General features: G+C 58.5%; 1 protein-coding gene across 4 annotated transcripts in view; it reads left to right on the forward strand.

Annotated features, from left to right (window-relative positions):
* The window catches only part of MAD1L1 (mitotic arrest deficient 1 like 1), a 313129-nt gene that overhangs the window by 113899 nt on the left and 182891 nt on the right, over positions 1–16339 (forward strand). For all 4 annotated transcript variants that reach the window (XM_013047748.2, XM_004776342.3, XM_004776343.3 and 1 more), the window contains one exon: positions 9737–9881. In XM_013047748.2, the coding sequence (XP_012903202.1) occupies positions 9737–9881 (145 nt within the window). The remainder of the gene's footprint in view (positions 1–9736; positions 9882–16339) is intronic.

A 16339-nucleotide genomic window follows, 5' to 3' on the forward strand; every position in this document is an offset into this window, starting at 1 on the left:
AATTACACCAGACCTTTATTTTTCTACACTATCTATTCAGACACTTTTGAACTTGGAACTGTAATATCCGGTCTGGGCAGTAGAGCTGAATGTCCACCACCACCCCGTTACCCCTGCTGGCGCTGTTCGTTCAAACCCCCCTTGGGTGCGCAGATTGGAAGGTGATGGGAGAGGCAGTGCCTGCAGCGTGTCGGGGAATGTTCGTGTCCTTGGCCCACGGTCCTGCACTGGCACGTGTTGGAGGCCAGGTCTGAAGCTAGCTGTGTCCCACGTGATGGTTGGCCCCGGGGCACACGCTGCAGGCAGTCGTCCCGGTATGGCTGGAGCCCTCACGCGGCCTCCACTGCCTCAGAGGGAGAGCTGGGAGCCCTTGTGCCCGGGTACCTGGTCACCGCAGGGGCGTGGTCCCGTGGCAGGGGCCCTGCTCGCGGAGCAGAGCCATGCTCCCGCAGTCCCAACGAGCGTTGGCCCTTCCTTCTAAAGGTCATTTCTGTCTCAGTCAGTTGTTAAAGTTCAAGAGGAAATAAACTGCTTGGAGCTGGCATTTCTCAAGTGTCAGCTCTCCAGCCCCAGCCTTGCGCCAAGCAGGAAGTGGGGTTAATAAGTGAGCTGCTGTGTTGACACGGTGATGGGTGAGCAGATGCTTCTCTCATCTCAGCTTCACTAAAAAAACGTAAAAGAGAAACTAATGATTTTTTAAAATCTCATTTTCTCCTTTCATTTCTGTTGTTCAGCATGGGAAATGCTTTAGAGATGTTTATTAGTGGGGTGCCAGCCCTTAGAGAGCTTGTCCGCCACGGGCACCAGGATGTCATCCCCGTGGAGGGAGCGCTCCTCCCCGTGTGCCCCCATGCAGCCCCCGTGTCCTGCATCCCTGATGGGGGCTCCTCCCCAGGGTGGGGGGGAGACAGCTGCCCTCCAGGAGGGGGTCAGCTTCAGCGTCCACACATAGGGGCCGCACCTAACTGGGTATTGACTTGTGCTTTGGGTCGAGGATGGTGAAATCGATGGGGAAGCAGGCAGGCAGGATGGGTTTTATTAATCAGGCAGCACTGGTGGCTGGAAGGATGCTACCAGAGCGCAGGTGCTGGTTGCAGACTGTGCCGAGAGAGGCCGCAGCTCTGCTCGCTGAAACTCGGCGGTCTATCGATCCTTGGCCCGCTGGGTGCTTCCACCTTGGAGCTGCTAATGGGCCACGGGCCGACACCAGAGATAGATATGGGGGATTTGCTGGCTCGTCTGCCACCCCCTATCCTGCCTCCGTGCCTCCTGCCCTCCCCTGTCAACTTAGAGGAGAGGCCAGGTGGAATGCCCTCTAGGGCGGCTGTACACCGTGCCCCCAGCTTCGGACGGAGTCATGGAGAGGGTGGGAGGACACCCAGCTCTGCTCCTCCATGGAGCCCCAGTGCCCGTGCAGCCCGACTTTGGAGCTGCCCTGGATGGATCCCCAGCTGCCGCCTTCACATGGGGCATGGTGACCGTGGATTAACACTGGAGCTGCTCTGGTCCTGTGCAGACGAGATGGTCTGGGAGTCTTACAGGAAGGGATGGAAGTGAGCGAGCTGATGGTGCCTTCGGGCATCATCTCTCTGAAGAAGAATGAACACTGCACGTGCACGGCCCCGGGCCCTCCATGCCAGCAGGTGTGCTTGTGGCCGCCAGCAGGCTGGTGGGGAGCACCTTGGGTGGGGTCTGTCTGCCTCCTGCCTTTCCGAACCTTAAGTCCGGCACATGTGGTAGAGGCAGGGACCGGTAACCGGTGTCTGCAGGGGCCAGGTCATGAATGGCTTTTGCCCTTTTGGGCCACAGAGTGTTGTATGAAAGTGGCCGCAGATGCGACATGAACAGTGGTGGACGCTTAGCCGAGCTCGGGTGAAAGAACAGGAACACGGCCCCTTTGGCTGGGTTCCTGCCCAGCCCTGCTGCCTGTTGTTTCTCGTGTGACTTCCTGTGTTAGGACCAGGACTGTGCACAGACCCTCATCCCCTCAGCAGCTCCAGGGTGTGGCCATGGCACCTGAGGACGTGAGGGTCCGAGTGCCTTCTGCCTCTGCCACATCCTGCCCTGCTGAGTCTGGGTGGCCTGGGGTGGGTGATGAGCTCATCCTGCCGTGTGCCTAGCACGCCTGCACTGGGGGACGCGGGGGCTCCCCATGCCTGTGATTCGGAGGCAGCCCCACCTGTGTGTTTGCAGGCTGGGGACAGATTGGCTAGACCACATGATTCATCACAGTGGGACTGAATTGCAACCGCAAGGTTAATTCTCAATCTCAAGGGGGGTGTATGGTGCAGACCCGGCCATCCAGCTGGAGATGCTGGGGCAGCAGGCTTGTCCAAGGCGGCACCGGGCCACGGGCAGGGGGCCTGGTGTGTGCCTCCTGCCCCTCCTCTGGGCAGGTTCTTCGAATCCTTCCTTCTCTGGTTTTGTTTCTGTTGTTTGGGCTTGCATTTTTATTTTTCAGAGAAATGTGTAATGACACTTGGATACATTGAGGACGGGAATCAGATGGCCTGTGTAAAGACAGCCACGTGCCACCCGGCCTGGGCATCATGGGGCGCTGGGATGAGGCTCGCTGCTCTCGCTGAGGTGGCCCCTCTAATGAGTGCTAGCAGGACCCACAGAGGAGGTGCCACCTGCCTCTGTCCTCTTCTCGCTTCCTTCCCCCCACACATGGTTCTTGTTGTACCACAGTTAGCACGCGGCAAGACTGACAGAGCCTGTGGTTGCGCTGCTGTCCCTGAGACTTGCCCTCGCGGTGCCGGGCAAGGCTGGCCCCACGTGGGGAGGGTGCCCCCGTGCACGTGGGGCTCCGGGCTGGCCCATTCCCTCGCCGGCAGGGCTGGGGGCCGTCTCCTGGGATTCCTGCGGGTTGGCAGGACCGGGCTGCTGGTGTCCTCTGTCTGCAAGCCTGTCGCATGCTGGGCGGCCCAAGTTCCGCCGTCCGTAGAGACCCTGGATGCTCACTTCTGCTTTCATCTTCTGTTACGCATGTGCTTTGGCAAGTGTACACGAGCAAATCTCAGCCTGGGGTCTGTCAAGGCGGCCTTTCCCAGCATGGACAAGGCTGCATGGTGGCTACTCCACCCGGGCTGTTAATCCACACCCCCCCACCCCCAAGGGCAGGCGCACGGCTGGGGACTTCATGCGTGCTCTGCTCTTTCCACATTGTCTCCTTAGATTCCCTGTCGCCTTCAGGCAGAGCAGGGCAGAGGTGAGTGGCTTCCTTCTTACTGGGGAGGAAGTGGAAGGTCAGGCTTGCTGGGAGCATCCAACCAGTCAGATGCTGAGCGGGCCCCCACTGGATCTCTCCAGCAGGGCAGTCCAGGGCTCTCTGGATGCCGCCGTCAGCGCCCCACTCTCCTGAGTGCCTTGGGATTGGCAGTGGGCTGTGTGGGGTGTAATGGCTTCCAGGCAGTGCACCCAGCCCCAGCGGCAGCCAGAGCCTCACTCGGCAGGGAGCTGGGAGTAGAACCCTGCCCGTGGCACAGGGCTGCCTCTGGGAGAGTGTTTCTGTGTCCCTGCCTTCTGGAGCTGCTGTGTGGCCCCCTGCCACATTCTTAGGAACATGGCTGGGCATGTGTTTCTTGTGGCCACAGGATGTGTGTGCCATTTCGGGGATGCTGTCTCGTTGGACCGTTCCGCCGGGGCTCCTCAGGAAGGCATTCGGTTTCCATATGTGTTCAGTGCTTGTCACTGGTGGATCCCTCTTGAGCAGGCCAGGGCACACTGTCCTCAGCCTGGCCTTGAGCAGGGTCCTCCTGTGCCTCCCGCCCTCCCCTCCTCTGGGTCAAGTTTCCCCCAAACCCATCTGTGTCCCTCTGATGTCCACTCCCAGGAGCCCTTGCTGCTTGCTTGCTTGCTTGCTTGCTTGAGTCCCCCCCCCCACCCCCCAGCTGGGCCGTTCCCATCCTTTCCTCCGGGCCATGCAGTTTCTGAGGCCCGGACATCTGTTCTCTTGTCCTTGGCTGGTCTGGGAGCCCCGAGCCATCAGTGAACTCGGGGGCGGGACTGGGGGTGGAGCTTGCGTCCTTCAGAACCGTAAGACGTGCCTTTGAAGGCTTCATGGTCAAACTCAGGTGTAGGGTAATAAGTCCATTCCTCTTTGGCCGGGTGGAACACAGTTGGGGGCAGAGGCATTAAGCACGACAAACACACGTGAATCTAGAAACTGTGACGTGAGCACAAACAGCAAAGATTTAGAGCAAGGTGCAGGAGGGAAGCTTGTGATCTGATGGGCGTCACCTCAAGGCTGTGAGATGGTCATGGGAAGTAGGAGACCGTTCCTGGCCATGTGCCCACCATGTGCCTTGACCTGGGTAATGGAGGCAGGAAGACTGGTAGGAGAGGGAGGGGGCTGAGGTGTGGGGCCTGTCAGTCCATTTAGTGTGTAATGTGTTGCTTGTCTGTGATCTGTTGAAAATGTGCTGATCCCTTTTACCCCCTGCCCCTCCACCCTGCTACTATACCTTCCAGAAGGAAACCCGAAGTCCACAGGGAATCCATGTGGCACGGGACCCAGTGGCTAGCAGTGCAATCCCTCTGGCTGGAGGCTGATCCTCTCCAAGCAGCCCTCTCCCTGGGGATGGCTCTGACAGGTGCTCCCTGTCACTGAGACCACCTGAAGCCTGCATGGCCCCTTGATCCTGGAGGATAGCTGCTCTGCCCCCTTCTCAGCACCTGGGCCCCCAGTCTCTCCTCACCCAGGTGGTGGGTTCTCCCTGGCCTTTGCCTGCACACTGACCCCTCGCAGTGCTCTAGATTGGCTGGAGTTTGGCCTGTCTAGGGCTCTGTCCATCCTGCCTTGTCCCTTGGGTTTGCTCCAGCTGGGTGTCCTCCTGCCTTGTCTTTGGCCCCTTGGCATCCTGGCAGCCCCAAGCCATCCAGCTGCTGGTGACCCATGTTAGCCTCTAAGCCTGGTGTCACACAGCGTGGGTGTCCTGTGCCCAGGAGCAGCACCTGACCTACACGCCAATTACACCTCCCTGTGTTGGATCAGCTGACTCTGACCTGCTGTCCACTCCTTGGCCCTTAGCCCTACCCTGTCCTTTCTGTGGCTTGCCCCTTCTTTCTCCCAGACAAAGAGACTTCTAGAATGTTCAGCCTCTTAGCATTCCCTGCTGAGCCTTGATGGAGCCAAGAGCTTGGCAGCCTCTTTGTGGGTGCAGCTGCTGCCAGGGCCTATCGTGTCTGGGGCTGGACCTGTGTGTGTCTCTTTGTCCCGACTCAGCCTGGGAGCCTGAGTACCCTAGACAGAGAACAGGGTCACCTGTTTGAGAGTGGTTTGGCCTGGACAGTGGTGCTGTGGGGTGCATAGGGCCTTGTGTGAGTGAGTGAACTGCTGGGGACCAGAATTTTCCTGTCTATTAAATTGGAGAAGTTAGTGGTTTGCTCTACATTTCTGAAGGCAGATGCTTTAGGGATTTTGCAAAATCCCTAAATAAAATAAAATTTTGTTAATGTGAATAAAATTTTGTTAATGTGAATAAAGTTTGGTTAATCTTTTTTTAGTTTTGCACAAAAGTGTACTTGGTAGAAATCAGGTCCATGTTGGAGACCCCATGGCTTAGCTTGTGCTGTGCTGTTAATGCCCTTGGGCAGCGGTCTGCAGTGGTCAGCATAATCCCACGCTATGTGCCAGCACCTTGTCCAAGTGCCCTGGATAAAGGTTTGCTTGGCTTGGAGTTGTTTTGAGTTCGAGTCTGGCAATGGCTGTTGGCGTTCACATACTCCATGTTTACTAGCCTGGCAGGACGAGGCCCGGGCCCCGCACACGGAGCAGAGCTCCACCAGGGGATGACCGCCCTTCTTGCAATACTGCAGCGCCCTGTCCAGGTCCTTCCCAGAGGTGGTGGCCGGTCCTTGGGCTTTCTGCACACGCGGGGAGGCTGATGTTCTTCCTGGGAGGACACAGACAGCTGTGGGGGGGCGGGGGGGGCAGGTGCGGAGGTCACACGGGGCCAGAGCCTGCTTCTGCCGCGTCTCCAGGAAGGTCATTAAAATGTCTCCTGCTGCTTCAGAGTAAGCTGTGTCCTCTGTTCCCTGAAAGTGGGTGTTCTCCGACCGGGACTTTGCTGAGGAGGCGGACGCTAAGGGGCCGCAGTACAAAGATGGTTCTCCGAAGCTCAGACCTCGTCTCCCGCAGCAGACACCCGCTCAAAAAGGCATTGATCGATAGGCATGCCGACTTCGCCTTCAAGCACTAAGCGCTTTGTTTTGGACTCCCAAAGGCTTGCGGAAATGCCAGTGACCCCAGAGTTCAGCTTACTCTTGGAACTAGCAGTTTAATGTTTTATGAGTTTTCTCTCCTCCACTTCCCAAGAAAGGCTGAGGTTTACCAGAGAAGGCATCCCGGCGGGAAGAGTTGGCCATCCAGGCGCTGGTGTCATGGGTCAGGGCCCTGGGCTCGGCGCATATGTGGAGCCTCTTTCTGCCCCTCGGTATGTAGGGGAGAGGGCAGGGCCATCTGTCGGCTGGTAGTTTGAACAACTCTTTTGGGGCACTTTAGCTGGATTCATGGAAACGGAAAACCGTGCTCCTGTGGGAGGCTGGGCTTTCTTAGTTCCTGAGGGCCTCGCTGTTCCTCCCCTTCTGTCGTGGGGGCCGGCCAGAATCCCTCTCGTGGGGCCAGCCCCCTGAGTGTGCTGCCAGCCGTTCCTCTGTCTCCGCAGAGTTCGTATACAGACCTGGCTCATTATCCTCGGCCCGTGCTTTGCTTTCCTTTGCAGCCGGGTGGGCATCTAAACGGGGGTGGGGTGGGGTGGTGGTCTACACTTCCTGTCTCTCACTTGCTCCTCTGCTCTAACCCTTTGCCTTAAGCCCCGTCCTTGCCCACATTGGGGTCACCCTCCCCTGCTCCTTTCCTACGTGACAGACCCGTGCCCTGGATGCCCCCTCACCCCCCTCCGGATGTCCTCTCATGTGCCAGTCATACCTGTGTGTCTGCCTCTCGACCATCTTGTGCCCGTGGTGGTGGCTGAGTGGTGTGCACCGGCCCTGTTTTGTGAGGGGGTGGGGCTGGGGGGAGGCTATCCCAGCAGGGCCTTGTAGAGGTCTGACTCACTGGTCCAGCGGTGCCCACGGCCTCAGGAACTGACTGCTTTCTGTAGGGGCTGCTCTGTGACGTCACGGCTCTCTCCTTCCATCTCGGCTGTGGCTTGACAGGTAGCAACAAGGACCCTTCGTGTCATGTTCTCTTGGTTCACGTGAGCCATGCAGTTTCTGTGCCCCATCAGCCTGCTGACCCATGAGGTCAGGCCTGTGTTTCTCATTCCCCGGGTTTGCACAGGACCCACAGAGCTTGTCGCTGGGGCCTGTCACTGCTGGGTGAGTGGCTGAGTGCCTCTAGCTGCCGATGGTGCTGGGCCCTGCCACAGAGTGTTCAGTGGCGTCCCTTGTGCTGCCCTCAGGGGGGAATCTTACCTTCCCTCCGGCTTTGGGACAGTTGAGCACCGACCAAGTGTCAGGCCTCGGCAGTCCTGGGGACTCAGGGCCAACAGCCCTGAGGGTGGAGCTCATCCCACGGCTGCGGGCATGGTGCCTGTCCCGTGCCTGCCCTGCAGGGTCACGTGTCCTCTGGTGTTACTCCTTCCCTTCCTGCTTTCCTGGAAAGCATCTCACCACTGGGAGAAGCAGGTGTTCTTTCTAACTGGGCCCAAGGGCTTTGCTCACCTGAGCTCAGCCCCAACGCTCTGAAAGGCCCAGTGACCTTTCCGTGGGGGCTGCCAGATGCATGGGGGTGCTGCCTCTGAGTTGACACGCTTGTTCCTGTGACATGTCAGGACTGGGCTGGGCTCCAGTCAGACACCGGGGGGCTGAGGCCTGCTTGTGCTTTAAGGGCTTACATGGTGGGCTGGCAGCCAGGAGACGAAGACACAGGCATCCTGTGCCCCAGCTTGCCCCCGCCCAGTTGCTACCTGCTCTTGGGGTGGTCTCCCATCTGACCCGCACATGGCTATGAGGGCATTGTGCTGCCACTTTATGGGGCACGGGGCTTGGCAGACTTCCCCCAGGCTTTCCCCACTGAGCTGGTGGTCAGGGCAGCTTCTGAGTGGCTCGGATCGATGGAATGCTGGCTGTGGTCTCGCCTTGGCATGCGTGAGTGAGGGAATGGGGCTGGTCGAATTCAGTCGCCCGTGTTGGAACATGGATTCCAAGCCCTCGTGAGCTGCCTATCTGAGTTCAGTGATTCTGGGGTCGACGTCACAGTGCTTGATTATCAGGTTGGCCTCTGAAGAGTTTAGATGGAGTTAGAACTCAAAATAGCCTCTTAATAGGACTGTTTCAAGTGGCTCTGTGTGCCTGTTCTTATGTGTCTGATCTTGGAGCACCTGGAGGGGCGGGAGCGGTTGGTCAGGCGTGCAGCTGGGTCACACCTGGGTGTGAGACTCTGGGATGGCTGAAGGGAGGTGAGAGTGAGGAGCCCGGTCCGTGGTCCATGGTCTACTCTCTCCTCTCTGCGTGTGTCCCCTTCACTTCTATATTGAAAAACAAAACTCTGTGCTCATGTGTGGGAGAGAAGAAACGGGCATTGTCTGTTGTCCCCATAGATGAAGGTTTTCTCCAAGTTGAGTGATCAAAGCTGAAAGGCTGCAGTGGGAGGCTGGATGTGGCTGAGCCCATAGGTGCCCTCCGCGGCCCTCAGCCTGAGCCTGACGTGCTCCTGTCTCCCCGGCGTCGCTCCTGTGAACGCCCCGCAGCCCCCATGGCATAGTCCAGATGTATGTTCTGCTTCCCCGGGGCTCTTGAGATGGTAAGGATTTCCTGTGGAAAGAGGCACCTTCCCTGCACGGAGAGGTTGGCTCCTCAGTGAGGGTCCTTTCCCAGGACGCCTCCCTTCCCAACCCCTCTCCACAGATCTCGCTTCCTAGGGGGCTGCCCTGGTCGTCCTCCCCTCCATCAGGCCCTGGGGACGGCCACCCTGGGTGTAGACTAGTGAGGCTGTGTGGTCTCGGGACTCAAGGATTCTTATTCCTGTGCGTGCTGGGCACTGGCAGCTGTTGAGAGCACGTCAGAAGTAGAGGGTGGTCCCTGGCAGGACAGGGGCACTAAGGGCATTTTGGGGGAAAGAGAGGCAAAGACAAGGCTCTGGAGATGCTTTGTGGCCATGCCAGGGGGTTGGGTGTTAGCTCATGGGCTGTCAGGACTGTGGGGTCCTGAATGGGGCCACCCGTGGTCTTCTGAAGGGTCGGTTCCGAGGGGGCTGGCCTAGGTGGGGCCCACAGGGAAGGTCGGTGTGCCGGGATTGTGGCCCGTCGAGCAGCTACCCCGGTGCCCCGGTTCCCTGGGGTGTCCTCACCCCTGTTGGCGTCCGGCCGGGCTGTGTGGGGAAATGGGCCCAGCTCGGGCAGAGGGGGCTCCCTCACCCCAACGGCTGCACATCTGGCTGCTGGGATCCGGATGGAAGTGCTTGCTGCTAATTTAGCTCATTCAGAAGTGCTTTCTCCCCGAGCGCTGTGTTGCCGACAATTTTCCCCATTGTGTGTGGGGTTGAGCTTCCCCTCCCCCCCGCCGCCTGCGTGTTCTGGGATCACCCTGGGTGTCTCTTTGAAATCCAGAAACTCCTGAAAAGCTCTAAGTAGCTATTCACCAGTGAGGAAATGGCAGCGTGCCGCTTGCACGTGCAGCTCTATTTTGGGACCAGCGTGACGAGCGTGTCCTGGTCCCGGGGGGCCCGTGGCTGGGGTGGTGTCCCGCGGGCCAGGTCTCACCGCTCTGCCCTCTCGCCTTTCTCATGCAGCGCCCGCGGGCTGGAGAAGGCTCGGCAGCAGCTCCAGGAGGAGGTCCGCCAGGTCAGCAGCCAGCTGCTGGAGGAGAGGAAGAAGCGGGAGACGCAGGAGGCCTTGGCGCGGAGACTCCAGAAGCGGGTCCTGCTGCTGACGAAGGTACGGGGTGTGGCAGGGGTGCCCGGGCTGGCCCTGCTCAGGAGGCCTGCTATCCCGGCCTGCAGCCGCCAGCCTGTTCCTGCCACGTCTAGCTAGAGCACCTGGTCCCCAGACTTGAATGGTTGTCCAGATCGCTACCAAGGGAAGGGCACCGTTAACCACAGTGGTTTATGTGGTCTGACTGGTCAGGCTTGTGTGGAGCTGCCTGTGTTCTCCCACAGAAGAGCGTCCACTTCCCTGCATCCAAAGCAGAGAGTCATGGTGGCTTCCTCAAACTGGCCTTTTATCCTGGGATGCTCTCAGGTTCTTGAATCCCAGCAAAGACTTCAGCAAACCCTGCTGGTTCCTTTGGGACTCAGAGGGCCCAGGTGTGGGCCCCCTTCTGGAAGGCCATCCCACCACCTAGTGCTCCGGTGAGGGGCAGGGCTGGGGCTGTGCTGACCCAGTCCGCAGGCAGGGTCTACCTTGCCCTAGGCTGTGGGCGAGGGCAGCTTTCCCTTCCTTCAGGGACCTGTGAGCACAGGGTAAGTGGGGGCTGGCCTGTGGCCCATGGTTTGGAATGAGAACGGTCTCTGGGGCCAGATACCCTGGGCTGAATATTCTTGCTCCCAGCCTTATGGGTGGAGACAGGGCTCTCTCTAATCCTCCTGTGCCTGACAAGCTTCTGATATCTAGCTGGACGGAGTCTGCAGGCAGCGTGTTACTTAAACATTCCCTTGGTTGCTGAAGTTTCAGGAGACAGGGGCGAGAAAGCCTGAATCTGGCCCTAGACATTCTCCAGGCACGGATGTGGGCTGTCCAGCCTGTTGGCCAAAGACACCTTCCCGCTGCCCCAAACTCCACACTGTGTGGGCCTTGTAGGCCATGCCAGGGAGAGACGGTCTACCTGGGGGACGCCAGGAGTTATGCCTCATGCTCTCAGCCTCTGGGACCTCCTGCTTATGAAGCTTGGAGGGGACAGTCATATTTCAGCTACAAAAAGCCTGCCATATCATGGCTTCTCCAGCACATTCCTTGTCATGCCATGTTGTCACTCAGAGCCTTGACATTACTCAGGGCCCTGGGTCCAGGGGGCTTCCCAGGTCATGCTCGGCCAGCCTTTGCATAGAGGTCCCTGGGGCTGCCCCCGACATCCTGGCTCTGCGGGTGGTCTCTGCGGGAGAGTCATGCAGCGTCCCCTCATGCGCCATGTCTTGGATCTTGGCAGCCTTCTGGCAAAGGTGAGGACACGGTCCTTAGGCCTGGGTGCTTGTGGTGGGTGACGGTCAGGGTTACGGAGCCGTCTCCTGGTGCCGCCACTTCTTTTTCCCTTCCTTCTCCAGTGTGTACTGTGTGCCACCAGCTCATCTCTGCGCGTGGGTGGGTTCATGGCCCTTCCAGCACTTACAGTCTCACGGGACAGGAAGCAGTGACACACGTTTGCTAATTGTGATGGAAGTTTTCCTTTTTTTACATTTTTTTTTAGAGAGAAAGAGTGTGCTTGTATGCAGGGGGTGGCGGGTAAGGGCAGAGGGAGAGAGGCTCCCAAGCAGACTCCCAGCTGGGCATGGAGCCTGACAGGAGGCTCTCTCTCATGACCCTGAGATCATGAACTGAGCTGAGATCGAGCTGACCGCCCAACCGACTGAGCCCCACGCTCATGCCCCATGTGGTGGAAGTTGTTGGAGCTGAAGCCGTGGTGGAGCTGGGGCCAGAGAGTCAGTTTGTGAGAGTCTCGTGCAGGATTTGGGGGCATGGGCATGAAGGGGCAGCCCGTGCTGCCGGCATCGGTCCAGACCGTGGAGGGCAGAGGGAACAAGAGGTGGATGGCATGCCTGCCCGGAGGGCGCGTCCTCGGCTCAGACAGAGGGGCTTCCTGTGGCTGGGGTGAGGGACGCCTAGACCTGATGTTCTGTATGTGGGAGTGAGGCCAGGCTGCAATCCCCAGCGTGGGAAGCTCCCTTGGAGAATGTGCTTAGTCCGTCTGGGTCCCCGTTTTGCCATCCACAGAGCAAGCAGGGCTGTGGTGTGCTAAAGGAGCCTCATGGGCCAGCCTGACTGGCTCCCGTGTGGACAGTGCTCGTGAGGCATGTGAAAACCACGAAGGAGGAAACGGGTTGGAGGGCCCTGAGGAATGGAAACCTGGGACCACCGCGCCATCCGGCAAGCGCACTCTGGTGTTTCCCCGCGGGCAGCGGAGCCAGCGTGTGGAACAGGTGTGTGCTCCCCCGCATTCACAGCAGCCCAGGTGCCTGGCTGCAGGGGAGCTGGCAGAGAAGACGTGGCATCGGCACACAATGGAATATCGCTTCACTATGAAAAAGAAGGAAGTCCCGCCATTTGTGACAACATGGGGGGGACCTGGAGGGAATTGCGCCAAGTGAAACAAGTCAGAGAAGCACAAATACTGCATGATTTCACATTGGGATCTGAACACGCTGAATTCATGGATACCGGGAACAGATTGGTGGTTGTCAGGCCAGGGGCTGGGGTGGGCGTGGTCAGAAGCAACCAACTTTACTTGTAGGATACATCATAGACTTAAAAATACGAGCCACAGATACAGGGCGTGCCCTCTGCTCATGGGGGATGCAGCTCCCCTCCCATCCCCCAAGTGTGTGGCAGCCTAAGAACTACAGTTCTGCTTGGAAGGGGGGCCGCAGGATGCTGTGGCTGGTCGGGAGTCTTAGTGGGGATCCTGGGACCGCCGCCATGTGCTTATGCGTGGGCATGCGGTGCTCCGTCTCCAGGGCTGTCTGTCCGGCCTCGTGGGAGCTCTCTTGGCTGGATCTGTAGGAGGCCCTGGGCTTCTGGGGCTGTCCTCCCTGCGAGGTCTGTCCTGGATAGCATCCAGCTGGGGACGGTACCCTGCCCAGCCTGGTGACTGCTCTTCTCCTGGGACGCAGTGATAAGGTCTTGTTTGCTTTCAAACAGCTACTGTTTTTGTGTTTAATAAACTTCATTTTCTAGAACAGTTTGCGATTGATAGAAAAAAGGTAAGGCTAGCTCAGAGAGTCCTCACGCGGTCTGATGCCTTCCATCTCCCTTGTACAGACCCCTCACGTCAGTGTGGTGCGGTCATTACTGGTCACGAACCAGGCCTGACCGGCATCACTAACTGACGTCCGTGCTTTCCTCCTGTTCCCTTAGCTAACCCTTCGCCCTTGCTCTGTCCTGGGATCCCAGCGGGACTGAGCGGTCACTTCTCCTTGGCGCCTCAGGCTGTAACGGTTCCTCCGACTCCTCGGCTTGGATGACTCTCATGCCTTGAGTGTGGCTCAGATGTCCTGCAGTGGTACCTCGGCAGTCGCAAGGCAGCGGCTTTCATCCTCCTTGCCTGGGGGCAGGGCACCAGCCGTGACTTAGCTGTGTGGACAGGCTCGCTTATGTGGCCGAGCTGTGTCTATCAGGGTGTGTCCGTCCGAATGGTGGACTTGGGAACACGGTCCCCGTGCAGAGTAGCTCCCATTCCAAATTCTTGTACGTGAGATTCGACTCTCCTTCCCGTTGTGTCAGTAATTCAGTCATTTATTTATAGCAGATGGGCCATGAATATCGACTGTAGGTTTTGGTTTTAGTCCAGTGCTACCTGGTTTTATGGCCCCGGCAGCCGGGGGCTCTTCCAGTCGAGCCTCCACGTGGGGGTGGAGCCCTTGTACTTCTTCATTTTTTGTGCTGCAGGGTCCCTGGGCGCATCCCGAGCATCTCCTGCCCAGCCATGCACCAGCCACCCCTCCAGCACCCTACCTGCTGCCCTGAAGGGCAGCGTCAGGATCCGAGTGGGCATGGGTTTGCTGGTTCTTTGAGGCCCTATCAGCTCACAGAGCCAGGAAGCCTATCTGTGCATGCATGCACATGTGCATGTCCTAACTCGTGTGTGCGCGTACCCAGGAATGCTGCCCTGGGTCTTTTCCCGAGCTCCCGTGAACTGGATGGGTTCACATGGACGTGTCCATCTCCAACCCACACGTGTGGGCCATCCCTGTTCCCCCCAACCCCGACACCTGCCGTCTTGTTAGCCCTGTTGATGACTTTTCGTATTCCCAGCTTTTTGTTTTGAGATAGTTACACATCACAGGAAGGCAAAGATAGCACACAGGTTTCCTTACACCCTTCACCACTTCCTTGGTGCTTCCTTTCTATGTCATGGTTCCACGAACTGATACGGGCACACGCTTGTGTATATCTGTCTTCTTATCACGTGTGGCTTGGCATCGCCGCCGCTGGCAAGTCGCTGCATGGCCTCACACATGCCCAGTCACACTCATCTCACTTGTCCCACAATGGCCTGGGCACAGCGGCCACTCATCCATCCTCTGTCCCTAAAGTGTTATCCTTTCAACAGCATGGTAAACATGGAATTGTCTGGCATGTGGCCATTGGGAGACTGGCTTTTCCACTCTGGATCTTCCCGATCTGCCCAGTTTGTGCCCGTATCAGTGTGTGGTCCCATTTTGCTGCTGAGCAGGACTCCATGAAGTGGGCACGCAACAGACGTATGCCCGGGCATCACGTGGTGTTTTCATGGCTTCCAGGTTTTGTTGTTACAAAGGCCCCGACTCACGACGATGCCCAGGTTTTGGGTGGCTGTGAGCTTTTGTTCCTTTGGCTGCAACTGTGGAGCCTGGCATCAGTGGCCCCTGGGAGCTGGGGACAGGTAGTTCCTCACCATCCTGGAGGTGGTAGCCCAGGGGCATTTCTGGGGTGGCAGCTCCGAGCTGGTGTCCAGGCGTGGGGTGTGGGGACATGGGCCAGCACAGTTCTTCCATATGCCAAGCCTGCGTTTTTGCTGGTTTTCTCTTGCTGCGGTGGTTCCCGATGGGTCGATGACCATGGGTAGCAGTGGACATGGCACGAGGGTGCTATCTCACAGTTCTGGGCGGGCCTGGCTGCTTCGTAGGACCTAGGGTCCCAGGTCCTAGCAGACCGCATCGGGTGGCAGCCCCAGCCTTGTGGGGTGCTGGTGCAGAGGCTGTTGGGGAGAGTTTGCAACAGGTTGGCTGGGCGTTGCAGGACCATAGGGGTCCCATCTGTGCTGGCTGTCCTTGCTGCTGCCGCCTGCTCACGTTCTTTCTCACACTTTCCCTGAGGGCCCTGAGGCCCTGGGGGGTCGAGGCCACAGTGCATATCTCTGTGGCTTTCCTGCCCACACCAGCAAAACTCTTTGCTTCTCCCAGCTTTTGTGGCTTAGTTTGGGGCCAAGGCAACCTAATCCTTTTGTTTCAGGGTACCTGAACTTAGTTCCATCTGCAGAAATGTCCCCATCTTGCCGGGTGACCATGGCATATCGTGGCCTACCACCTGCGCAGTTACGGATGGTTTATGCTGTGGACGCCAAGTCTTGGAGACTTAGGTGCCTTCAAGGCCGGTGGGGAGCACAGATGTGGGGAGTGGTCCTGCGCAATGGGATAGGGTCGACCGGAAGATGGGGTGGGTGTGCCACCCAGAAGGGGCAGCCCCTCCTGGCCCCAGCTGCCGTGTGCCGCAGGAATTGCCCAATTCTGGGAGAAGTCAGCACCCCTTCTATGAAGTATGTCCACTCACAGATTTCCCATGGGTCAAGCAGGTGTGCTCATTGTGTGTGTTGAAGGTGACCGGAAGGGACTCGAGAGCAGAGAAGCGGTTGCTGCACACAGGGCCCGTGGGTCCTGTGTTCATGCTAAATGAGTCCCTCTGGAAAGATCTGTCCGTTGGCCATGGGCGGGTATGGGAAGAACCTTCCTGTCCTCGTAGTGGCCATGCCTCCATATCCTCAGATCACCACACCAGGGGGGCCAGCAGCTGCGAGCCCTCTCTGTTGGCCGAGTTAGAATCCCTGTGGGAGAGCCCCATCAAACCAGTGCCTCATGACTGGAGCTGGCAGCTGTGACCCCCACCTGTGGACCCCGTGGCCCTCTATGCCCAGACTTTGCCCCCACCTTTGTGAGGTTTTGGCCTGGCTGTCTTCTTGGGCATTTTCTGTCCTGCAAGGTGACTGTCCGGGTCCCAAGGCATGAAATTTCCATTTTCTCTGTCTCAGCAGGTTGGAACCCAATGGCCCTTCCTGGCCTCATTCCGTCCTCGCCCTGACCCCTGGCACTCATGGGCCTTGCTGAGTTCGGGAAAGAGTAGCTATTGATTGCCTGGCACTGACTGATGGCTTAGACTGACTGTTGCTCAAAGGCACGTACCCGATGGGTCGATAGCAATCTCCCGCGCAGCCCTGGGTCCGGCTCGCAGGGACCCGTCTGGCCAGCCAGGGGGATGATGAAGTCGTTCATCAGGCCTGTCTGTGTGGGCGGGGTGCGGCCGGCCTGCTGCATGCCAGGGGCATGGCCCACTGTGTGGCCATGATCGCAGTGACCCCGTGGGCTTGCAGCATGTCTGTCCCACCCCAGCCTGGCCTGCTCCTGTTCAGGTGCATCCTCCTCAGGGTGCCTCCGTGGTGTCTGTTCTTAGGCCTGATATTGTGGGGTCTTTGGTCTTCCCCTGTCCTTGCT

Source organism: Mustela putorius, unplaced genomic scaffold, assembly GCF_011764305.1.
Source record: "Mustela putorius furo isolate JIRA1106 unplaced genomic scaffold, ASM1176430v1.1 tig00000139_pilon_pilon_pilon, whole genome shotgun sequence".
In the NCBI taxonomy this organism is placed as follows: domain Eukaryota; kingdom Metazoa; phylum Chordata; class Mammalia; order Carnivora; family Mustelidae; genus Mustela; species Mustela putorius.